This window comes from Hydra vulgaris, chromosome 07, assembly GCF_038396675.1.
Source record: "Hydra vulgaris chromosome 07, alternate assembly HydraT2T_AEP".
In the NCBI taxonomy this organism is placed as follows: Eukaryota; Metazoa; Cnidaria; class Hydrozoa; order Anthoathecata; family Hydridae; genus Hydra; species Hydra vulgaris.
Genome location: NC_088926.1, coordinates 14,454,164 through 14,482,129, shown reverse-complemented (window position 1 = coordinate 14,482,129; position 27,966 = coordinate 14,454,164). Strand labels below are relative to the sequence as shown.

Genomic DNA, 27,966 nt, shown 5'->3' with positions numbered 1-27,966 from the left:
TGTACAAAAGATACAGTTTTATACTAATGCAAAGCTCCTTACTCCTTACTAATTAAGTGATCGAGAAATGCAAAATCCGGAAAAAAATCTGGTCTTCAAAATTTTGGTTAATGTAAAAACCCTGTTCTTTGTTTTCAAATCAACATAAATTTAATAACGAAAAAGTTATAAAAAATAAAACAATAAACTTACAACTACAAAAGAAATAACACTCTAGTAACTAATTGTTTTATAAAAGTAATAACACTATAATATGTTATTACTTTTATATCACATTTATAACTTTTATAAATCATTCTTTGTTCAAATAACAAAAGTAATCCCAAATTTTAATTGAAGTAGAAAAACATCTAGAAAAATAGAGATATTCAAATAATATTTATAACTTGTGAAGGAAATTAAACAACTTTATAAAAGTACTGTATAAAATGTTTAACATTATGAAAAAACGTTACTAATGGTCTGTATAAACGTGCGTTAATTTTAAAATCAACCAATAAAAACTTTCATTAGTTGATTTTAAAATTAATGTGGATTTTTACAGACTACTAGTAACTTTTTTCATAATGCTAAACTTTTTATAAAGTACATTTTTATAATGTTGTTTAAGTGTATTTGTAAAAGTTCCTGAAGTTTTTAAAATATTTAAATATCCACTTTATTTTTTCTAGATGCTTTTCTGCTTTGATTAAAGTTTGTTGTTTGTACTAAGAATGAACTTTAAAAATTCTAAGTGCATTATAAAAGTAATAACACTATTTTTTTATTGAAGTCAAATGTATATATATATATATATTAGGGATATGACTTTTTTGCAACCTACTAGGCCTGTATCGTAATTCAATGAACTTTTATGTAAAAAGAACGAATAGATGTTTCATTTTGACATATTTTGAAAAAAGGTCACCCCAAAACCAAAAAATCGAATTTTCAATAGGTACACTTTTGTACAGTAAATGAATATTAAAGGCTGAAGATGTTGTAAGAGTCATACTCCTGTTGTTATTTTATTTATTTATGCAACATGTACTGTGATATAACAAAAAACATGTTATATCACAGTACATGTGATATATAATTATACAAGTATTACAAAATTAACAGTATCAAAGCGTCTAGTACAACAATATACATAACTGTCTGTGTCTATAGGCCTACTGTGTTTAGTACATGGGTCACATGATGCTCACGTCTCATAAAGAGTCTAGCGCTTATTACTTAGAATGAATCGAAGTTGCAGTTTGTCTTTCTTTCTGCAGGAAGCATACAGGTCTTGCATCACCTTGATTGCACGTTCAGCTATCTGATTACTTCGTGGTATGTCGATGACGGATGGCTCTTTCTTCCAGTGATTTTTGAATGACTGCAATGCCTTTTTGTAAGGCTTCAATACATCAGATAAATTCTTGAAGTCATTGTCATTGTACTTTTGACTACTAAACCAATGTTCTGCCCACTCATATGAAATGAACCTGCAAACCTTCTCCAAATTCTTTCTCGCTTCAGGCATAAGAATGAACGCCAGAATGGCGAGAATGGCTCTTGAGTTCCATCTGGCATTGCTCATATTAGAAATGTTCTGAAAGTGAATCAGAGGGAACTTTCTTTGTTCTTCATAGAACCTAAACACTCTTGTTAAATGGTACAAAAACTTCATATCGTCTCTCCACCCTGATTTATCAAGAATTTCTACAGTTCCATTCACAAACTTATCCTTCAGTTCATCATACTTATTCAACAGTTCAGACACAAATGGGTATTCAATGTTTGGAGATTTGGTAACACCCCCAAGTTCTTCGTCCATCACCAGACGGAGAATCCTGTCTAGTACGTGATGCTGACAACCGATAAATTGTGGTATTGTGACACCCTTTAATTTAAACATACGTTGCAACTTCACAACAACTCCATTTCTCTTCCCAGTATTGACGTTTGTTGTATCAGTAATGATCATCTTAATTGAATTCCACAAATTGTATTCATCAATAAGTTTGGCAATTTTTTCAGCAACAGTTTCAGCTTTGCCATCTTTTAAACGCAGTGCATCAAGTTTCACGTCAGTTCTTTCATTCTGAAGTACAACTACCTGATATTCCTTATCATCTATTCGTTTGCCGTCAAAGTGTAAGGACCACTGTTCCATTTTAAGTTGTTGTATCATTTCTTTTTTTAATTTACCTGCCTCTTTGAATATGGACTTGTAAATTGCTGATTGACTTGGAGTTGGAATATCAATACCTTGTTGTGATAATACATTGCATATTTTAGCAGCTTTCTTTGTGGAAACTCCACTTGATGTAACCATACTTACAGCAAATTTACTTTTGTAGTGCTTTCTAGTTTTTTTCTGAGTGTCCTCATCATCGTCTTTATCACCGTCGTCGTCTTCATCATCTTCACTCTTACTTTTGCAGTTTTCAGATTCAGTACCACTGTCTGTGGTAGACAGGACTTGTGATGTGGAAGGTATTGCTGTTCCAGACTGGACTTTCCTTCTCTTGGAAGGGTGAATGGTTTCTTTACTTGCCACTTGTCCTGTTGAGTACCCCACCTGTCCTTTACTTTCTTTTTGTAGGTGGTATAGACGTTTATCTTCCGAGGATAACCACTGGCCATTCACTTTCGTGATGTCAAATAATGCATTGAGAACATCATATTTTCCACGCTTGACACATTCATCATAGACCTTCAGCACCTTCATAAGCTTTGCTCTTATCACTTGATCAGACACACGTGGAAAATTCAGTTTATTGTCCCACAATTTTGTAATTTCCTTAGAAATTTGGTCTATTCGTTCTTTTCTTCCTTTAACATATGCTCCGAGAAACTGGTATCTTCCTACGATCTGCAATTGAAGTGGTATTCTGGATTTTTCATCGAGTGAATGTTCTTCTACAGCCACGCTTCCTCTTCTTCTGTGTGACTCTTGAAATCTCACCAAATTTTTAGTCCAAGTCTTCTTGTTCTTTGTTACTGTGGTATGACTTTTCTTGTGAGACATCATATAATATTGTTACGACTTTACGGATAGTTGAGCGTAAATATCCGTTTAATAAAGTCGTTTAATTAATAAAATACTTTAACTGTATAGTAATCCAATTATAGTTCGATAATCCAGTCAATGTTGATAACAGTTCGATAATCCAGTCCGTATCCTAACGATAATGCTACAACTACTTATACTTCGTACACTTACAGCGTCTTTAGTTCGCTACAGTAGTTCCTTATTAGCTCAGTTACACGCAGAGTACTTCATAGAACTATTGACATTATCAACACTGAGCTCTGACAGCAGCTCGCTTATATAATTATTTAGATTTTCCAGAATGTTCTACTAAGTTCTATAATCTTCTACAGTCTGTTACAGTCGTCTATATCACCGTGGTAACACAATGACGTCATCACATAACAATTCCAAGTATTTGCCGGCACACGGCCGTTTCGTTGCCATGGTAACGTGTGGCGTTATATTTATAAATTCATAACAAAATAATGAAATAAATAGAATTAAGCTGAGAATTAAGCTTAAGATTAAAACATCGGTCAAAAATGAATGTATAAAAATGGTAAATCAAATTTTTATTTTGGGGGTGACCTTTTTTTGTTGCAGAAAGCTATTTGGGCCTTTTTTCATGATTTTAGGTAAAAGTTCATCGATTTATGATACAGGAAACATTTTATTTGAAAAAAAATTAAAAAGTCATATCCCTAATATATATATATATATATATATATATATATATATATATATATATATATATATATATATATATATATATATTATATATATATATATATATATATATATATATATATATATATATATATATATATATATATATATATATATATATACAACTCTCTCTAAAGTATAATTTTATTTCTGAAAAGTATAATTTTCATTGTAACTAAAATGAAAAAGTCATTTTAGTTACAAACGAAATTAATTAAATAATAAACTGCAATGCTTTTTAAAAGGAACACTTGTTGCAAAAAAAATTAAAAAGGAGCTCTGATTTAAATGCTAATGTTTTTGATAAGATTAGACAAATTGATAAATATAAAATTATTACACTTTAAATTATATAGATAAAACATAACATTATTCAACTGATAAAAAGTTATTACACTTTAAATTATTGCATAACAGTTTTTATTTTAATGTAATGAATATTTTATATATTAATTACTTTAATATATTATTCACTTTTAATGTGGAATTTTTAGTTGTTGTAATAATTCTTAAAATGCCTGCATTCTATTACAATAAGAAAATATAAAATATTTTTATTAGCAGTAAAAACTTTAATAGTTCTTTGTCAAATTTTTTATCAAATAAGTAATGTTGTAAATAATTAAATAGATAGCTAGTGTGATCCCAAAGACAATGCCTATCTAAAGAACTTTTTCTTGGCACATTAAATGAGGCTTGTTATATATATACCGTTGTAACATTATATATATATATCGTTGCAACAAACATATGCTTGTAACATGTATAAACCAAATTTTGCATTTAATTTTTTAATGAATAAACAGATAGCTCATGCAAAAACCAAAAGTTCCCGTAAGAAGCTGTTTAGAGGAGCAGTCTGCAAGAGGCCGCCATGTTCATTTTAGGAGAGTTGTTCTAAATATGGTCAACGCATTTGGAATAACTCTCGTTTTAGGAGAAGCCCAAATACGGTCGACGCTGATGAAAACAGTCTAGAATAGCCCCTGTGTGTGTGTGTGTGTGTGTGTGTGTGTGTGTGTGTGTGTGTGTGTGTGTGTGTGTGTGTGTCTATATATATATATATATATATATATATATATATATATATATATATATATATATATATATATATATATATATATATATCTTTGTCAGATCAGGTTATCCTGCTACTGGTAACATTTAACCCAGTACAATCTGCTTCATGTCCTGCTGCCTTGTAGGATACGCCTTTTTAGGCAAAGGCTAGGAGATGCCAACTCCGATATAAAACACCCCCTGCCTTAGGGCTCTTGGTTGAGTAAAGGCTAGAGATGGTGTCTCGATAAAAATACTCATCTTGGGCAGATGTTAAATGCACCCAGCAACTGTCTTGTAGAAGGCCTCCTACAAGAAAAAGTAAACAGATTATGTCTGTTGACCAGCCTCGCATCTATTAGGCTGGCGCAGATATATTTATTATACATTGTTTCCAGTTTAGGATGTTGAATGCTGGATCTTCTTGACTCAATGCATGGGTTTGCTTGTGTCACTGTTTTTATTACTAGGCAACTCATTTATTATCTCCTTATGAGGGTACAGCTCTAAAATTCAGTTTTATGGTTCTGAGGCCGGCTGGTAATCAGGTTTCCCGAACTCTGTGGTAGCTCTCAGAGAGGCTGATTCCATCAACAGCTGAAAAATATCAAAGTATTAACAGTGCCATGTTGCGCATGGATGGTGTCCCTGTTTGTACTTTTGGTGTGCATTGCGGAGGCCACATTTGGAGCTCTTTGTTACGGCTTAGGGTTTATTAGTAGTAATGAGGCAATTGCTTGGGCTATTAAACGGTGTTCTGAGTACTATCTATGCTTTGAGTCAAGTTAATAAATTCAATAAAGTACCAAAAACTAGTCAATAAAGTACCAAAAACTAAAAAACACAAAAAACCATCATCATCACCAAGTTCTCTAAACCTATCATTCACTAATATTCGTGGTCTTCGAAGTAACTTTTCTTCTGTTGAGTCTTATCTCTTGCAAAGTTCACCAGACCTACTTGCTCTTTGTGAGACTAATTTGAGTTCGGCTGTCTCATCTTGTGATCTTAGTGTTGATGGTTATCTTCCTCTGATTCGTAAAGACTCCAATAGTCACATGCTTGGCCTGGGCATTTACATTCGTAAGAATTCACCTGTTTGTCGTGAAACTAGGTTTGAATCCACAGACTATTCTTTCATGTGCTTTCGTTTAGCACCACTTCACTCTTTTGCCTTTCTCTTTGTTCTATATCGATCTCCTTCATCTCAAGACTGTACTCTTTTTGATGTTATTTCTGATCATATTGACCAAGCCCTCTCTCTTTATCCATCAGCTAATATAGTTGTTGTCGGTGACTTTAATGCTCACCACTCTGAATGGCTTGGCTCTAGTGTCAGTGACTCTGCAGGCATTAAAGCCCACAACTTTTGCCTTTCTCAATCCCTAACTCAAATAGTCAACTTTCCAACTCGCTTTCCTGACAACCCTAATCATTTACCTTCTCTACTCGACTTATGTCTTGTTTCTGATCCTAGTCAGTGCTCAGTTTCTCCACATTCACCCTTAGGTGCTTCTGATCACAGTTTGATCTCTTTAAAACTAATATCTCATTCTTCTTCATCACCTGAATACCCCTACTATCGAACCTCTTACAACTACAGTAAAGCTGACTGGGATTCTTTCCGTGATTTTCTTCGTGATGGCCCTTGGGTAGAAATCTTTCAACTTCCTGTCGACAAATGTGCTTCTTACATAACTTCGTGGATTCAGGCTGGCATGGAATCTTTTATTCCCTCTCGACGATTCCAGGTCAAGCCTCACTCTCCTCCATGGTTTTCCTCACACTGTGCTGCTGCGATTGCCAATTGAAACCGTTACTTCCATATTTATCAGCAAAACAATTCTCCAGAAAACAGACGTCTGTTTGTTACTGCTAGAAACAACTGTAAAAAGGTTTTGTCTAACACCAAAACCCGCTATTCTCAGGTCATGAAATCTCGTATCTCATCTCAAAAATTAGGCTCTCGTGACTTCTAGAGAATCTTTAATAATATCAATAATAAGGGCAAATCTATAATTCCACCTCTCTTGTATGGTTCAGACTTTGTCACCTCACCTAAAGACAAAGCCGAACTGTTTGCTAAAAACTTTTCATCAATACCATCTCTTGATTCCACAATTGCGTTCTACCTGATATTGCCAACAAACAGGTTGATCCATTGCTTGACATTCATATCACTCCAGCATCTGTATCTAAAGTGATTTCCTGCCTAGACTCTTCTACAGCTTGTGGCCCGGACAACATACTTGTTATTGTCTTGCAGAAGTGTTCTCCGGAGCTGTTGTCTATACTCTCAAAACTATTCAACAAGTGCTTATCAGAGTCTTGTTTTCCGGCCTGCTGGAAAGCCGCATCTATTATCCCTATCTTCAAAAATTCTGGGGAGCGATCTGATTCGTCTAACTACTGTCCCATAAGTCTTCTTCCTATCATAAGCAAGGTTTTTGAATCTTTAATTAACAAACACTTAATTTCTCATCTTGAATCTAATAACTTACTTTCTGACCATCAATATGGGTTTCGATCTTCTCGTTCTACAGCTGATTTGCTAACAGTAATAACTGACAGGTTTTATCATGCATTAGATGAAGGTGGAGAGGTTAAGGCCATCGCTCTTGACGTTTCAAAAGCGTTTGATAAAGTTTGGCATGCTGGTCTTCTCCATAAGCTTTCTTCTTATGATGTATCCGGCAACATCTTTAAGATCATTGAATCCTTCCTTTCCAATCGTAGCATAAAAGTTGTCCTCGATGGACAACACTCTTCTTCTTATTCTGTAACTTCAGGGGTTCCTCAAGGTTCTATCCTTGGCCCTATACTCTTTTTAATTTACATTAACGATCTTCCAGATATTCTCTCATCTAAGGTGGCATTGTTTGCTGATGACACTACCATTTATTCTTGTCGTGATAAGAAACCAACACCCTCTGATTGGCTGGAGGGGGCATTTGAGCTTGAAAAGGATCTCACTTCTGCTACAGCATGGGGCTCACAGTGGCTGGTGAACTTTAATTCAGATAAAACTCAACTTTTTTCAGCCAATCGTTATTGCAATAATTTAGATCTTCCTATATTTATGAACGGTGATGTACTCTATGAGTCACCTACTCTTCATCTTCTAGGATTAACTCTTACTTCCAATCTTTCTTGGAAACCATATATCAAATCGGTTGCAAAATTAGCATCTGCTAAGGTTGCATCTCTTTATCGAGCTTGCCACTTTCTTACTCTGGATTCTATTCTCTATCTCTATAAATCTTAAATCCGGCTTTGTATGGAATACTGTTGCCATATCTGGGGCGGATCTACTAATGATGCCCTTTCTCTTTTAGACAAGGTGCAAAAACGCATTGTAAACATAGTTGGACCTGCTCTTGCAGCCAACCTTCAACCATTATCACATCGTCGTAATGTTGCTTCTCTTTCTCTTTTCTACAAATACTATAATGGGCACTGCTCTAAAGAGCTAGCGTCTCTTGTGCCATCTACTAAAATTCATTCTCGTGTTACTCGTCATTCAATTAAGTGTCATCCTTTTTCTGTGACTGTTCCTAAGTGCTCCAAAAACGCTTATTTGTCTAGTTTTTTTCCTCGAACATCAGTTCTTTGGAATTCGCTTCCTTCATCTTGCTTTCCTGATTCATATAATTTGCAATCTTTTAAATCGTCCGTCAATCATTATCTTGCTCTACAACCTTCATCTTTTCTCTTACAGTAACTTCCAACTTTAATTAGTGGCTGCTTGCAGCCTTGTTGGAAGCGAAGATGTTTAAAAAAAAAAATATGGAGAAAGAGAAAAAAAAAGCAAAAAAATTATGAAAACACATACTAAACACCAAAACTCTTTTTTTTAACTATTTAAAAAAAACTTTTAAGCAAAAAAGTTGTTAAAAAAATCATTTTATCTTACAATAGCATGGTTTTAAAGTTGTAAGGGTCATATAAATGTGTTTTGACGCTTATTTACAGTCCTGTTGTTTAGTGTTTAAAATCTTATGGCATATCCATAATTGAAAACTTTGATAATGTTAAATTGCATTTTTTTAAACATAATATACATGGTTGTTAATAATCATTTATATATATTTTTTTTTACATCATTGATTGTTTTGTTATATTTGTTGTTTTAAAGCATTGGATTTTTTGTTACGATTGTCACAACAAAAAAAACATAAAAGTGCTTGTAAAACCTCAAGTAAAAACTATGAAACTCAGCATATAATAACATTAATATGTGCAAAATACATACACCAAATGATTTTTTTTAATACCATGCTTCACTGCATTATGTCTGACAAAGTTGTTTTGTTCAGAAGTGGTAAAAAGTAAGCCTTACAACTGCCATGCTACTTAGAGTTACTTTTTTAAAAAAGGTAAAAACTTTAATGCCAGAACTTTTACAATATATATATTACATTACTAAATTATGATACTATTTCACATTTTTGGAAAGTTTCAAGTCATTTCCATTTTTGGTTCGTGTTAAGTACACTACTGTCTTCAAAAAAACTTTTGTACTAGCTGCACTAGTAAAAAAAAATAAAAAAATAATCATCATGGTCTATTAGAATACAATTTATGAGCCTATAAAATGTTTTGAAAATAGTTAAAAAGGTTGCTTTAATACTACTGCTTCCAAAACTGGAAAGCACTAAAGAATTTTTACAAGAATGGCAGAGATACTTAGTCTGCCATTCTTGTAATAAGTCTTAAGTGCTTTGTGTCATCTTTAATGTCTTTTCATTACTTGCATGCAGTAATGGAAAAACATTAAAAAATATCCAACTTATTGACCTCCAAGAAATTTCGCAGCTCTAACTTTTTAAATTATACTTTAATTATACCAGATAAGTGTAACCTTTTTGAATAATAAATGTGATTAAAAAAAAAAAAATTATGGTGATTAATAAACTGCTTTCTGAACCTCAATGCACATGTTAATATTACAACTTAAAGAAGGAATTTTTACTATGTTTTATTGCTGTTAGTTAACTTAATGCAGCAGCAATGAGTCTGCTTTGATTTGCCACACCATCGCTAATAAATTTCACTTAACTACTACATAAAATCAAATATCTATTTTAAAACAGAAATAACAAATAAAATGATTTTAATAAAAGAAAAACTAATTTGCTAATTATAAAAAAGGAACACTTATAGATAAGATCGATAAATATATCGAGGACATCTTTAAGATGACCCAAAGATGTCCTTGATATATTTATCGATCAATAAGCAATTATCTATAAGTTTTCTTTTTTTTTTAATTAGAAAATCAGTTTTTCTTTTATTGAGATCATTTTATTTGTTATTTCTGTTTTAAATATTTATTATTTATGAAGAGAAATTAAGAGAAATGAACATAATTAATAGTAATGACTTATTTTAAGGGACAAAATATCAAATGAGATTTTTTGATGAAGTTTTTAAGTATATAATTCAACTGATACATCTGGCAAAAAATATAAAATCAAATATTAAAATAATACACAATTATTTAAAAATTTTTTATTACTTATTATAATAGGTATGTCGAAAATCACATTTTACAGAACGGATTTTTGTGGTAAAATTCTGGTTTAATCTAAAACTCTGTTGTATTTCATGAGCTTAATAAATGTTGAAGATATGCTCTTATTTTTTTCTATCCTATTCTTTTTAAGTTTACACATTTACATTCTTTTTAAGTTTACACATTACATTTATTCACATTACATATATTCTTTTTAAGTTTACACATCTTTTTTTTTTTAAACATCTTCGCTTCCAACAAGGCTGCAAGCAGCCACTAATTAAAGTTGGAAGCTACTGAAAGAGAAAAGATGAAGATTGTAGAGCAAGATAATGATTGACGGATGACTTAAAGGATTGAAAATTATATGAAAATTTCAAAGGTTGGTTGAACCATAAAATAACTGCGGGTTTTGTTGATTTTACGCACTTTTCAAGTTTTTTTTTTAAATCATGGTCACTTTTTTTATATAACAATAAACAAAAATGAAAATTTAATGTTGAAGATAAATTTATATAAGCTGTATATGCATATAATATTATATTATAAAATATAATATTTCAAGATAGATATAATATATACGTATATATCATATATATTATTATATTAATTTATATAAATTTTTATTTTCATTTATTGTTATATAAAAAAGCATTCATTATTTTAGATACAGGCTTGGTCAAGAAGCGGGAGCGATCGGAGCGATCGTTGACCACGGAAATAATATTTAGTTGCGAAAAACTGGCCAGATTTTTTAGTCATTTTGAAAACATTTCAAAAAAAAAAAAAAAATAGCGCAAAAAGATTATCTGGACCGATGAGAGACAATTATAAATTCAAAAAAAAACTTTAACGCGAAAAAATTAAAGCAATATAAATTGCGTTTAGAACAAATAGTTTCGAAACATCGCTCTTATATAATTTTTTTTTATAAAACTAAGCGATATTTTTAATATAAAGTAACATTTTACGATTGCTTAATAAAGAAAACAAATGTTCTCTTATTTATCAAAGAGTGTGATATAATTTATATACTTGTGTTCCATTTCCAGCGGTGGATTAAGGAGGGGGCTATAACATTAGAGGCCCCGAAATAGCCAAGTTGACCTTTTTTTAAGTCATTTTTTACGTTGTAGCATAACATAAAAAGGCCCCGGCTCCCAAAAATCCAACAAGATTCTAAAAAAACTCTAAAAATAAGATAGAAATCAACTAAAAAGGTTAAAAATACTTTATGAAGAGGAAGCGGAACTGCTTCACAATACCGCTGATGACGTTTAGTGAGTGGGCTTTTTAATTTTAATTAGTATTTAAAACAGAAAAATGGAACTTTAAGTATAACGAGTTTGCAAGTATGGCAACTGAAGCTAAAATAGTTGGAGTTAGTAAACCAATATCTAAGAACTTAACAACCTTTCTTTCTTGGGGGAAAGAATCAGTTATCGGGTACACGGAAGAAAATGGCTTAGTTGTTAAAATATGGTGTAAAATTTGTGCTAGGCACAAAACAGCTATATTAAAAGATCCTTTATTTAAAGGAGCGTTGAATTATTCGTTTATTGAGGGAACTTGTTTGGTGACAAAACATCAGGTAAGATTAAAATTACTTACTTTATTTTAATTTGTCTGTCCAGGAAATAACTTAAACATAATTTTTACTTATGAATATTTTTACTGTTTCATTAAAAGTATTTTTTATAAAGCATTATAAAATGTGCCGTGAATTTATGTAACCAACATTTTATTGAATTATTTAATTTTATTCATGAATATTTTTGATAATAATAAAGGTTGATCGCCATCTAAAAGTGAAAATTCATAGGTTGGCGGTACAAATTGAAAATGGGTACTCAAAAGATCCTGGAAGTAGTCAAACAACCAACTTCGATATAGAAAACTCGGTACCACATGACAGCCGCGATGCGTTATTAAAGATGTTAAAAACTGCATATGAAATGGCTCTAAAACCGAGCATGCCACATAGCCATTTCGAGACGCTGATAAAATGTCAAAGAATTAATGGTTTACTTCTTTTAGAAGGTAAATGCAGGTTATTGATTTTTTATAAAATTTATAATTTTTTGTTGTTTAATTGATTTTAAATTGTTTTAATTTATTTTTTTAGCAAGTGAATATATCTCCTGCATTGCCAGTGCCGTAAAAGAAAAAGTTGCTAAAATTATCAATGATAAAAGGTTTTTCTCCATTCTCTCTGATGGCTCACAGGCTAGACGGCCGACGGAGCAAGCGTCAATTTTGGAATTTATAATGGAGTGTTAACGCAGTTAAAAAATGATAGAATGTGACAGTTATGGACAGCAGACAGCATGTATGGTGATGCCAGCATCTCTTTATTACTAAAGGAACTCTTTTACCCTCTAGAGGCTGCAGGAATAGATTTTAAAATGGTTCTTCCGGAATGGAAAGCTGCAAAACTAGTAATAAATACTCAAAACACCATTGCACTCACGCCTCTTGAAATGTGGCAGAATTTTTTTCTTTATCATAGAATCAAGTTTCCAAACTTTAGTCTTCTAGTTGAACTTATGATGTGTATTTCTGGCTCTAATTCCGCAGTCGAACGCATTTTCAGTATTTTGACTGTAATACTGAATGATCGGCGTTTAAAGATAAACCACTCAACAATGGAAGACTCTTTAATCATAGCTGGGAATGACCAGAATTTCACATACCAAGAACGAGATGATATTTTGAGTTGTGCTGTGGATATCTACTTAAGTAAGCAAAGAGTTTTTCGCTTTGATTCAGCTAATGCTAGCAATGTTACTGATTATAGTAGCGAAGAAAGCAGCGACAGTAACGATTTCAGTTCTACATCTGAATCGGAAGAATAAACATTTTATTTTAAAATTTTTATCCTTCAAGGTTAATTGTAACTCGTAAGTCACTTTATGTATGTAATGTTTGTGTTTTGTTGTGCATGTTTTTTTTTCGCTCATTTATGTTTGTGTTTTGTCTTGACCTCTGGCGCGGTGCTGATCCACTCGTAAGTCACTTTATGTACATAATTATGTTTGTGTTTTGTTATGCATGTTTTTGTTTTGTTCATTCATATTTGTGTTCTGTCTCGACCTCTGGCGCGGTGCTGATCCACTCGTAAGTCACTTTATGTACGTAATTATGTTTGTTTTTTGTTGTGTATGCTGTTGTATCGTTCATGTATGTCATGTACGCAATTATGTTTGTGTTGTAAAACAATATTGTCTAATGTTGGATATAGCTCCTTAACTTGTTGTTTTGTTGAGCTTTCTCCTTATGGGATGCGCCATTGCTGTTTGAATAGTGTTTGCCCACTACTCCGTAGTTTGTGCACAACAAAAAGTTTTCTAGTTTAAGACCCATGTAATCAATACATTACTGAAGAGTTCTAGAGGACAAAAGAATATTGTCTAGTCTTAAACTCGAGTCTTTAATACAAGGGAGGATGGGAATGAAAGGCTGATTGGGAACTTTAGTTCAGACCTTTCGGATCTGATAAACGGGGGGATCCAAATTACTAGTATGTTTTTGAATTCTTTAGGGCAATTTTAACTTTTAGTTTTGAGAAATATTTTTTTTTGTTGATAACAAGTAAAAATTAGTAAAGGGGGGGGGGGGGAGGGCTTAATGACCTAGGGTTAGTAACTATCCGTTAGTGGGAAAATTTCCTAAAAATTAATTAATATATATCCGCCCCACCCACCTCTATTAAGGATAATAGAGTACATTTTTCTTATATGCTTATTTAATAATTAGTTTTATTAACTTTATTTTACAATATTATTTTTAATTTTATTGAAAACGCAATTATCGTTGAATACCTATTTGTTCAGAAAAAAATCGTAAAATTGCTTTAATAGATTACATCAAATGTTTTATGATTATATTAAATGTTAAAATTTTCAAAAATAAACAGATAAACAAAATTACATTTACATATAAATTACATACTTTTTAAATAAAAAATAAGAAAATACTAATAAAATAATATACTAATATAATAAATTTTACAAATCTTTGACAATATAAAAAATATATATTAGAAACATTATTTTTGTAAGCAAATAATGTTAGTTGAAAAGATTTACGGCTTCGCAGATGTAGCTCCGAGAATGAGCCATAGTATTAAAATAATAATTCGTTTGATCATATATTCTTCAAACAATTTATGCAAGAAATATCAAAACTTAAAAAACCTCGAATAAAACAAATATTTTAAACAAACTTTAAAATCATTTCAACAGAATACTCTAGAACTACAATTCGCTTAGTCAGCGTATTTTTTAAACCAATAGAATTATTTTGTTCGTCTTTTTAATGTTCTCGAATATTCTTTTTATTTTTCCGCACCAAGATGTTTTGAGAACATTTAAGTTTACGTTTTAAACTTATAACTATTTTGCGGACAAACATGGAAACATACATAAAATAAAATGTTCTCAAAACGAATAAAAAATCTGGCCAGTTTTTCGCAACTAAATATGATTTCCGTGGTCAACGATCGCTCCGATCGTTCCTGCTTCCCGACCAAGCCTGTAGATATATATTATATGAGAAGCATATGTATATATGAGATATGTGTATATATATATTTATATATAATCTTATATATATATATATATATATATATATATATATATATATATATATATATATATATACATACAGTGTTGGCCAAAAGTATGGAAACTTTTCAAAAATGCTTTTTATTTATTTATAAAAAATGCAACACTTAATTAGATATTATGCATATGTTTATTGAAGTCGTAATACAACTTTTTAATAAAATAAAACTTTTTTTTTTATTAACATATACAAAAAAAAATTAAATTTTTAAATTAGGCCTGGTCATAAGTATGGAAACTCATGACCATTTTAAATGTTCCTTTGCAAACAATAATCTACCCACCTTATTTTTCTTAGAAATTAACGGTTTTTTGACAGCCACTCTTCCAAATAAGCCCGCATCATTTAACCTTCTACGAACTGTCCTGTCAGATAATAAAACTCCATGCTGTTCCAAGATTTCTTCTTTTATATCCTTTGATGACTTTCTAGGATCTTTTGTAGAAGTATTTTTTATAACTTTATCTAATCTTTTTGTTGTTTTTCTTGGTCTTCCAGGTTTCATTTTCACTTCCACTTCCTTTCTTTAAATTTTTTAATAATTTTTGAAACTGTACCTTTTGGAACTTGAAAATTTCGAGAAATATCAATTGGTTTATAACCGTTTTGTAAAATACTCAATTATTTTATTTTTAATATCACTAGAATAATATTTTCGCGGTGCCATACTGATTAATATAAAAGTAAACTATGATGAACTAACAAAGATGCTAATTCTAACACGTTTTAATTCTAAATGATAAGATTTTTTTATGTTTAGTGACAAGTTTGAACAAGTTTCCATACTTTTGTCCAATCAAAATTAAGAAATATTAGTATGTAATAAAATGTCTTAGAAAAGACAAGTTCAAACTTGTAGTATATATAAAGTAGACTATTGCAAGTACACTTGGGTTAAATAATTTTGGTTTTATTTAATACAAATAAAAAAAATGTAATTTAAAAAAAGTTTTCATACTTTTGGCCACCACTGTATATATATATATATATATATATATATATATATATATATATATATATATATATATATATATATATATATATATATATATATATATATATATATTTATACATATAATATATTTATATAAATGATATATATACGCATATGTTATATGTATATAAATTTATATATATATATATATATATATATTTATATATATATATATAAATTTATATATATATAAATTTGTATATATACATACATTTAGGCATAGATATATTAATAATACATACATAAATAAATGATGATGTAGATTAAATTGTATGGTAATATTTTTTGTTTTATTGCTATTTGATTAAACTGTTATTTTTTGCTTTAGTAAAAATACTGAAAAAGAAGTTTCTCCAACAGCAGTGGTAATGAAGGCAGCAAACCATGTTATTGATGGAAAAGAAATATTGATTCAAGCATCAGCAATAAAGTATGGAATCCACTACTCAACTCTTTCTCCTTACATAAATAAAGTAAGAAAAGCTCTAGGTAAGGGAATGCCATTACCTATTACTGGTTATAAAAAGTCACGCCAAGTTTTCACTTTTGAATAAGAAAAAGCTATTGCTTCATATATACCAATACCTTCTGATATTTATTTTAAATTGTCACCTTATGAAACACAAAAGCTTGCATTTGAATGTGTTATAAAGTATAACATTAATTTTCCAAAATCGTGGTTAAAACTTTTAATGGCTGGTCCTAACTGGATGAGAGGGTTTTTAAATCAACATTCAGAATTGTCTAACAGAACTCCAGAAGCAACAAGTATTGCACAAGCAACTAGTTTTAATCAAGCTAATGTAGGTGTATTTTTTCAAAAATTATTGCATGTTTTAGATAGACATCATTTTTCTGCATCTAATATTTACAATTACATATTGATGAGACTGGTATCACCTGTGTGCAAAAACCAAACAAGATAATTGCACGAAGAGGTATTAAGCAAGTTGGAGCATTAACTTCTCAAGAACGAGGGACACTAGTGACAACAGTGTTAGCTTTAAATACATGTGGCAATAGTGTGCCTTCAATGTATCTTTTTCCAAAAAAGAAATTCTTCGATTACTTTATTCGGGATGGACCAAATGCATGGATGCTTCAAATGGGTCAGGCTGAATAAATGAGGAGTGCTTTGCTACTAAATTGAACCACTTTATTCGGCATGTCAAGCCAACAAAAGAAAGCCCTGTGCTATTACTTTTAGACAACCATCAGTTTCATTTATCTATTCAATTAAAAACTTTGTGTAAAGATAATGGAATAGTTTTGCTTTCCTTCCCTCCTCATTGCTCACATAAATTGCAACCTCTAGATATATGATTTGCCATGAATTGCAAAAAGCCTTACAGCATTTTCTTACACAACAAAACATAACTTCTGGTTTTAGAGTTGCAGGAATATTCCCATATGGATGTATTTTCAGATGCAGATTTTGCTCCATCATTTGTTACTGATAGTCCAGCAACTCAATCTAAAGTAGGTATTGATATTAGTATAACAACTTTATTCTCAGATGCAATTCTATCTCCGGTATCATTATAATTTTTCCCAGAGAAAGACCTCTACCAAAAGCACAACTTGGGAAAGAAATACTCACTAGATCAAAGAGAAAGAATGCAGAAATTCCTACAGATACTCCAGTAAAACAGTGACTTATGGCTGAAAAAGAAATTAGTTCTAGAAAAAGAAAATCTAATACTTCTACATCAACAACAAAAAAAACATTAAAGTTGAATTGAAATGTAGTTAATGTAATTTTTTTACATTGAAAACATTGTTTTATAAATAAAACCTTATTGGGGTTTTGTATCCTAAAAACAGTAAAAAACAGAACTTAAATATACTAAACTTCTCTTGCTTTTTTCTAAACTTAATTGTTGTTTATTTGACTAAAAGATTTTTTTTCAAAAACAATTATTAGTTTACTAAACAAGCCAGGTATATGTGAAGTCTAGCACAATAAAAGTGTTGCAGCTCAATGAAAACGCTACTTTCTTTTATTGTAATTATAAAGTTTTTTTTGCCAAATAGAAATTACAGATTAACTAGTAATTTTTCTGTGGACTCTGCTAGGCTTATACTTTTAAATTATTGTGTTCTAACTTACCACCTAACTTATTCACTATTGCGGAATAAGTTTTATATCATATTTATCAATGTTGGATTAATACGTCACTAAGATCTATGTAATAACCTTGAAAAAAATGCTGAAGTTTAAGGAGATTAATGCAGTTTTTTAAATTTTGTTGCAACTAGCCCCGGTTTCCCCTATTACATTTTGAATGATTTTGTTTGCTATAATCAGAGTTGTTAACAAGGCCAAAAGTAGCAAAGCCAAAAGTAGCAAGGCCAAGGCCACACATAACAAGGCCAAGGCCAAAAGTTACAAGGCCAAGGAAAGGCCAACAGTTTTAAGGTCAAGGCCAAGATTAAGAGTTTCAAGACCAAGGCCTACGCAAACATTTTCAAGACCAAAGACTTAAATTTTTGCCTGAGGTTAAAGCTAATTATTAACAAAACTGTAAGTAGCAAGTGCTGTGACAATAAAACCACATTTCGTAAAAATAGACCAAGGTTATGGGCAGAATTCAACGAAATCAATAAGAAAATACGTATTTTTTTTTATGGCCAAGGCCACAAAAATCAAAAAAGGCCAAGGTCAAAATTTTCAAGACCAAGATCAAGGCCAAGGCCAACAGTTTTAAGGCCAAGACCAAGGCCTAAATTTTTGGCCTTAAGGCCAAAAGGACTAACAACTCTGGCTATAATGCTATGTAAATAATTTTGTTATTAATTAGATAATGGTTTTAATACATATTTTAATGAATCTAGATTTTGACATAGATTATTTTAATAATTAAAAATGATATTTCAATATTATTTCTTGAAAATATCAATGATACAGAAAGTGTTTTAAGAATGCATACCACAATTGTTATGACTAGCAAAAAGGTTGCATTTGAATGTGTTACACAAGTTATCTTAAAGTAAAAATTTTTTTTTTTCTACTAATTATATGCTGAGATTATTATACTTATAATATAAATATATATATATATATATATATATATATATATATATACATATTTATATACATATATTTATATATATATATATATATATATATATATATATATATATATATATATATATATATATATATATATATATATATATATATATATATATATATCAAGCCTTGTTATGAGATTTCTGCGTAACGAAAATGCGTAACACATTTCCAGGGTTGTTATCTGTCAAATATGTCTGAGACATATTTTCTGCCGACATAAAATATGTCCCACATATTTTCTATCGACATATTTCGACATAATTTTATGTCTGAATTATTTTCTGCTGACATAAAATATGTCAGACATATTTTCTATCGACATATTTTGACATAATTTTATGTCTGAATTATTTTCTGCTGACATAAAATATGTCAGACATATTTTCTATCGACATATTTTGACATAATTTTATGTCTGAATGATTTTCTGCTGACATAAAATATGTCAGACATATTTTCTATCGACATATTTTTATATCTGAATTATTTGCTGTTTGATATTCTTGAAGAAAAAATCAATCTAACAAATTTAATGCGCATTTCAACTTAGTTTACAGAGTTAAGTGAAAATAGTTTAACAAATTTGTTGCTTTTTTGCAATCAATTATGCTTCATAAAACTTTTACTTTAAACCCTATAAGCAAACATCAGTTGTTTCAAAAAGGTCTTTTTCTGCCCTTTTTAGCAATGTATCATTTGATAGTATTGACTAATATTGGCATTTATTGACTTATTTATTAATTATGACTTATTTATTGATTATGACTAATATTGACATTGATATTATTGACTAATATTGACTAGTATTGAGGCATCATTTGATAGTATTTGATAGTATTGATTAGTATTGATTAATATTGGCGCTTTCCCTTATTAGAATGTAAAAACCATCTCAAGCAGAGTTTTTATTACTCAAAGTGGTTTTTATTAGTATGACTAAACTTAAAATTATTTCTTTGATTAAAATAATAATAAAAAAAAAACTTTTTCAGTTATTTTTAATTATTAGTTGATCCTGAAAAAGATTTCATTATGAAAAATTGAATTCAAAAGATTCTATGAAAAAAACGGTTCACAGAATTTCAAAAAATTCGTGCCAAATTAAATTCATTTAAGCTGAAGAATTTGAAATATTTCACAAAAGTTATATTCAGCTCATTAAATTCATATTAAGAAGACTAATCGGTAATAATTTATAACTAATTACGAATAATATATTTTTAGTTATAATAGTTATGATTAATTTAACAATAAAATAATTGACAATTGCATTATAACAGCATAATTAACTGCCATAAACTTGCATAAAATGTTTTGAGTGAAATATATATTGGAATAATTATTTTTTTCGTTTTCCTTACGATTTAAAGTCAAAAATGAAGAATAATTTATTGGTTTTTACATTCTAATAAGGGAAATCGCCAATACTAATCCATACTAATCAATACTATCAAATGATGCATCAATACTAGTCGATACTCTCAAATGAGACATCGCTAAAAATACTTTGTCAATACTATCAAATGATACATCCCTAAAAAGGGCAGAAAAAGACCTTTATGAAACAAAAGATATTTGCTAATAGGATTTAAAATGAAAGTTTTATGAAGCATAACACAGGTCAACAAAAACAAAATTTTTTTCTGGTGCCAAGAAAACAATTTGTTTTTTATGTAGGATTTCTTATTTTCATTTCAAATATGCAACTCATATTTTACCATCACGTCAAGTTGTAAAGATATTTGGGTTCAAATCTTTAGAATTTGGGGTAAAGTTCTTAATATTGTCGAAAAAAAAGTTGTTCAAAAGTATGTCAACCTGAGTCTCAAAAGATGCGTATTTTCATAGAGATTTTAAAGATGTTATTCGTTTGTAATATAAATAAGTATTTTTTGTATTATTGCTGAAAAAAGTTTTGTTGACATTTTTTTAAGAGTCTTAAGCATTTTTTCAAATAATTTTTTTGCCAAAAAATTTTAAGGAAAAATTTTTATGTTTTCTAAAATCTCTATACTATCTTCTAAAATACGCTTTTTTTGAGACCCGAGTTGACATACTTTTGAACAACTTTTTTTTTTGACAATATAAGGGACTTTACCCCAAATATTAAAGATCTGAACCCAAATATCTTTACAACTTGACGTGATGGTAAAAAATGAGTTGCATATTTGAAATCAAAATGTGAAATGCAATTCAAAAAACAAATTGTTTGCTCGGCACCAGAAAAAAAATTTTTTTTTGTTGACCTTCAATTATAATTGATTGGAAAAAAGCAACAAATTTGTTAAACCATTTTCACTTAACTCTGTAAATTAAGTTGAAATGCGCAATAAATTTGTTAGATTGATTTTTTCTTCAAGAATATCAAACAGCAAATAATTCAGATATAGAATTATGTCAAAATATGTCCATAGAAAATATATCTTACATATTTTATGTCAGCAGAAAATAATTCAGACATAAAATTATGTCAAAATATGTCGATAGAAAATATGTCTGACATATTTTATGTCAGCAGAAAATAATTCAGACATAAAATTATGTCAAAATATGTCGACAGAAAATATGTCTGACATATTTTATGTCAGCAGAAAATAATTCAGACATAAAATTATGTCAAAATATGTCGACAGAAAATATGTCTGACACATTTTATGTCAGCAGAAAATAATTCAGACATAAAATTATGTCAAAATATGTCGACAGAAAATATGTCTGACATATTTTATGTCAGCAGAAAATAATTCAGACATAGAATTATGTCAAAATATGTCAATCGAAAATATGTGGGACATATTTTATGTCGGCAGAAAATATGTCTGAAATTATGTCGACAGATCTGCCAGACATATTATGTCGTGATTTTTTCTTCAAGAATATCAAACAGCAAATAATTCAGATATAGAATTATGTCAAAATATGTCCATAGAAAATATATCTTACATATTTTATGTCAGCAGAAAATAATTCAGACATAAAATTATGTCAAAATATGTCGATAGAAAATATGTCTGACATATTTTATGTCAGCAGAAAATAATTCAGACATAAAATTATGTCAAAATATGTCGACAGAAAATATGTCTGACATATTTTATGTCAGCAGAAAATAATTCAGACATAAAATTATGTCAAAATATGTCGACAGAAAATATGTCTGACACATTTTATGTCAGCAGAAAATAATTCAGACATAAAATTATGTCAAAATATGTCGACAGAAAATATGTCTGACATATTTTATGTCAGCAGAAAATAATTCAGACATAGAATTATGTCAAAATATGTCAATCGAAAATATGTGGGACATATTTTATGTCGGCAGAAAATATGTCTGAAATTATGTCGACAGATCTGCCAGACATATTATGTCGTAACAACTCTGCACATTTCAAAGTAACTCAACTCAGCAAATATATTTTGTATTGTTAGAAGTTATATTGCATCACTAGCGTCTTTTCAAGTACCGCATTGTAATTAAAGTTATTTTATTAACGCCTTAAAAATCATACAGACAGGTTTTTTTTCTCACTATACAAAAGTTACAAATAAAATCTAAGTTCCTATTTGAAAAATCATTTTTTATCATTTTTTTCAAATTGGAACTAAATTTTATTTCTAAAAGATAAAAGTTTTTGCGTAACGCAAAACTGCTGAACGCGTAGGCAAATCATCTTTTCGCAGGTAAAATGCAAGCTGCGTAACACTTCTTAACAAGGCGTGATATATATATCTCTATATATATATATATATATATATATATATATATATATATATATATATATATATATATATATATTTATATATATTTATATATATATATGTATATATATACATATATATATATATATATATATATATATATTTATATATATATATATATATATATATATATATATATATATGTATATATATATATGTAATTGAACTTATTATATATTTATATATATGTTATTGTACTTATTATGTATCTATATATGTATGTATATATATATTTATATGTGTGTGTGTGTATATATATACATATATAAATATATATATATATATATATATATATATATATATATATATATAAATATATATATATATATATAAATATATATATATATATATATATATGTATGTATGTATTTATGTATTTATGTATATATATATATATATATATATATATATATATATATATATATATATATATATATATATATTATATATATATATATATATATATATGTATGTATGTATGTATTTATGTATACATATATATCAGGGTGTTAGCTAGCCCAATGGTGCCACGTATAAGGCGGAATTCGCAATGGGCCTTTTCGTGTGTGTATATATATATATATATATATATATATATATATATATATATATATATATATATATATATATATATATATATATATATATATATATATATATATATAATACAGCCTTTTTTATTTTCCTGAAAAATTTACTCGAATGCCTAATATTTATCTATATTATTCATTTCTACAGGTATCATAACCCTAAAAAAAAGATGCTTTTATTTACTGGAGCATTTAAAAAGTATTTAGTTGATAGCTTTCAATTGTCTTCTGAAACAAATAACAAGTGTAGGAACAGACATATACTTTTTGCATTTATTAATAATAGAGAATTGCATAAAACTGTTGAAAAAGTCTATGAGTATTTGGGCTATAACATAACTGCAAATAATATTCAAAGCCTTGTGAATATAGCAAAAGTTAACTGTCAACAACAGCAGATATTTGAAGCATTTCTTTGCTTTTTACAATGAACCCTTTCCTTAAACCAGTGTTGACAAACAGATGATCATTACAGCCTACCCTTTGCAGTAATATTTATAAACTCTTGTTTTATTCAGTTGCAAAATTGTCAGAGTACATCAATGTTTTATCTCCTATTAGAAGTGAACCTTCCACAATGTTTTATCTCCTATTAGAAGTGAACTTCCATAAGCAAAACATAAAACTTGGAAAATAGGTCGACTTCAAGTGAAAATTTAATTCCAGAGAAAAAAATTCTACATTTTCTGACCACTGGAACAGTAAAATGTGGTACTTTACTGTTTTTGTAATGTAACTGCTTTAAAACAAATGTGTGAGCTTAGGATTTTTGTAAAATTTCACACTGGACCTTGGATGTCAAAGTTCTATATCTCAACTGAGATTGCAAGTTTTTATTATTTCACTGGTATACAAGTAGTAATGGATAATTTGATAACAATTAACGATTGCAAATTAAATCCAGCTGTACTGTTATGTATAGTGAAGAATTAATGGGTATGTTTAGTCAAGCTAAAGGAAAATCCCCTCATCAAAAAAGAATAGGACAATAGACTAGAAATTATAAACTTAATATACAGAAAAATGTTGTTAAAAGGTCTATTAATGCAGCTCTTTAAAAAAAAATCGACTAAACTATATAACATTAGGAGCAGAAATTTAAAAAAGAAATACATGTAAAAGGCAAAAATTGGATGAATAAGAAAAAAGAAAGCTGGAAAAACAACAATGTGTCTTATCTTTTAATGATATGAAGAATTTATTTAAACACATGTCTAACAAGCAAATTGCTGGCTTAAATGACATATTGTACGAAAGAATTATAGGGAGAGAACTTTGCCATTAATGGTTTGAAACAGCTAATAGCAAGTCTGTAATGTGTGATGGGCAAGTAGAAAAAATAAATATAGAAAAGAAAAGTCTTTACTATTTCTTGGATTTCCATCTTGCAGCTGATTTTATATCAAGAAAGTTAATATTTTCATTAATTGATTATGTGGTTTTGTACAGTGTACATATTGCCAGCTGATAACCAAGAGGCTGTATGTCCATTTTTTGTGTTTCCAAGAAAATCAAGTTTTCAAATTTAATTTATAAAAAATGTTTGACTAATTATTTAAACATTTTTAAAAGTTGTATCATTCTTGAGACTAGATTTATTGGACACATACTCCATTGATTGTTGAATATTTATTGATAATAAACAGAAAAAACACAAAATGTGGACATAAGGCCTCTTAGTTCTTGGCTGGCGACAAGATAGACTGCAATAATAACAGTTTTGTGATATGAGATATATCTATATACTGATATTTATATAAATAAAGCTAATTGTTATGCAAATGTTTATTATTTACACATATATAAACAATGCACCAAAAATGGCACAAAAAGGTAACTGCAAGTAGAGTGACTTGCAAATTAGGTGCTGCAAGTGGTGTGACTTGCAATAAGGTACTAAATCATTTCACATTAGCCAGCACATGTCAACTTTTTTATGCCTTTGTTAGTTTTCACATTTATTACACTGAATAAAATGTTTTATGAGTAAATATGGAATGGATTTTTTTGGAGATTTAATATTAAATCAAAATGAAATTTAGTGTATAGTCTTTCAATTTACAAAAATGTTGTAATTTGTTAAAGTATTTATGCAAAATATTAGATACATCATATTATTATACATAGTTTTTTATTTACTTTTTTTTAAATGACTTTTGATTTAATTGACATAAAAAAAATCAAAATAATGTAAAAATTTACAAAACCAAAAATTGAAAGTGACATGTCATGCTGATTTGGCATGGAATAACCAAACCGCAAGTGGTGCTACTTGCAATTTTATGATAGATATCGCTATCGCGATATCTATCATAAAATTGCAATATCGCTTACATTCTTGCCGTGTTTATCGTTAACAATGATTATGATTAAGTTTCATTACTGAGATTTAAATTTTTTATTATTTACTAAAAGCCAATACAAACTAATTGCAGTTTTTGTTTCAAAATAATATATAGTTTTTCTTTTTTTTTTTTTTTTAGATGAAAGGGGGAGACGGTACAATGGTCCATTTACTAAAACTATAGATACTTTGATGCATCTTGTAATGTGGTAAAATAATTTTATACTAACTTCTGTAATTTTAAATATTATCAATCTATATTTATCAAAATAGCATTTAAAATTTTTTTTATTTTAGGTTAAAGTGGCAAGGAAAGGGGGCTGCGGCGAGGGTTTATGCCCCTCACCCTAAGTCAATGTATATACCATAAGTATATGTTGTAAAGAAAGTGAACTATAATTTTTGTATTTTATATTAGATTTACTCATTTTAATATAATATTTATATCAATTGTTCATTTTTGATAAAAAGCTGTGTTAAATCATCACACCACCATCCACCCTAAACTCAAAAATACACCTATCATATTTTGCCACGGTCTGAATGCAAATTATAAATGTTTCTTGTATATAAAAATTACAACTTTTGATAAAATAAGCTTGTTTTATTTTAAAAAAAGAATTTTTTGATGGTATATATAGTGGTTTGGTGCCCCTAAATACACCATGTTGCTCAAAACTATTATAAATTTATAGCTCTCTCTTACACCTTACTTTTGATACCAAGTTGTAGGCGTTTAGTCAAGAAGTGACAAAGTTAGAACAATTTACGCAAAGAAAAACTTATTTTTGACTACAGATTCTTCAACAAACCCATATATCAAAAATTTGCTACTTAAAACCTTAAAACTTTTTGTAGAATTTTTTGATTTTCATAATTTTAAATATGCAATAAATCAATTAAAAAATTTTATGTAACATACCTAATGATAATATTACACTATGTTAAAAATTTTATCTTTAAAACAACTAAATAATTAATGACAGCAATATAATATTATTTAGTTACTTATTTAGTTATTTGCTTAGTTAGTTATTACTTATAATCAATGTTTGAAGATAATGTTAAAATATATTTAGTTAGTTTTATAAAAGTAAAGTGTTTTCTTTTTAGTAATAAATTAACTAAATACTCAAAGATAACAATATTTATTTTAACAGTATTTTAAAAACTTGTTGCATATAATAAGCCAAAATGGTTAATTGCAAATGTAACAATGTTACAAATGCAATTAACAGTTTATAAATAGCTATATGCAAGTAACTAAAATACTTTTATAACTATTTAATATAATTGTAACAATGTTACAACTGCAATTAACAACCATTTTGGCTTATTACATGTAATAAGTTTTGAAAATAATGTCAAAATAAATTTTGTTGTTATTAATTATTTAGTTAATTTGTTTTAAAAAAAAAAAAAACACTTTACTTTTATAAAATTAAATTTATTTTAACATTATTTTTAAACACTTTATTTTACTTTACTCTTATTACTTTTAGTTTTAATTTAGTATTTTTATTACTATTAATATTTACATCAATAATTGTTTAAAAACTTATAATTTTTTTTTAATATTTTCTTTTAAATTGAAACATTATTGAAAAATGATAATAAGTTCAAAATAAAATTAAAATTTTAAAAAGCACCTGAAATTTCGCCAATATTGAATCCCTGTTCCAAGGATTTAGATCATCCATTACTATTATAATATTAGCCAGGGCTAATATTATTTTTCAATATTTGGACGACGGAAACAACTTCTTTTTAAAATCATACTTATAATAAAAATGGATAACGAAGTTAAATTCTAGTAAAAAAAAACTTTATAAATCAAATTGGTTTCATATATTTCTTTTATTTGTATCTAAATATTTTCATAGTAATCATATTTCGTCTAAAATGTCCATAGATATATTAATTTCAAGATATTCAAATATAAAAATTTAATCTTGGTGGCTGTTTATGTCTAGATATTCGATTAAGCAATATTTTCTTACAGATCCGGTAACCCAAAAGATTACAAGTGTGTACAATATAAAGGCTGATATCCGGTAAATTTGCTGTTTCCGTCTATTTCCGAATGTAATCTTACATTCGGAAAAAAGTTTCCGAATGTAAAAAAATTCAATTTTTAAAAAAATTAATTTTTTTTTTCATTATTAGTAAATCATAAAGTGTAAATCAGTGTTTCTAATATAATTTAAAAGTAAACATTTTTGTTTTAAAAAGAATTACAGGAAAGTTATTTCCAAACGTCAAAAAAA

At 28.6% G+C, this 27,966-nt stretch overlaps 1 protein-coding gene across 2 annotated transcripts in view; it reads right to left on the bottom strand.

Moving 5' to 3' along the window:
* LOC101236869 (FAS-associated factor 1) overlaps nt 1–27,723 on the bottom strand; it is a 142,404-nt gene extending 114,681 nt beyond the window's left edge. Inside the window, exon 1 of one of the 2 annotated variants that reach the window (XM_065801144.1) lies at nt 27,349–27,723. In XM_065801144.1, coding sequence (XP_065657216.1) covers nt 27,349–27,399 — 51 coding nt within the window. In that variant the 5' untranslated portion in view covers nt 27,400–27,723. The remainder of the gene's footprint in view (nt 1–27,348) is intronic. The other variant, XM_065801145.1, reaches the window with a different exon arrangement.
* Between the last annotated feature and the right edge of the window lie 243 nt (nt 27,724–27,966).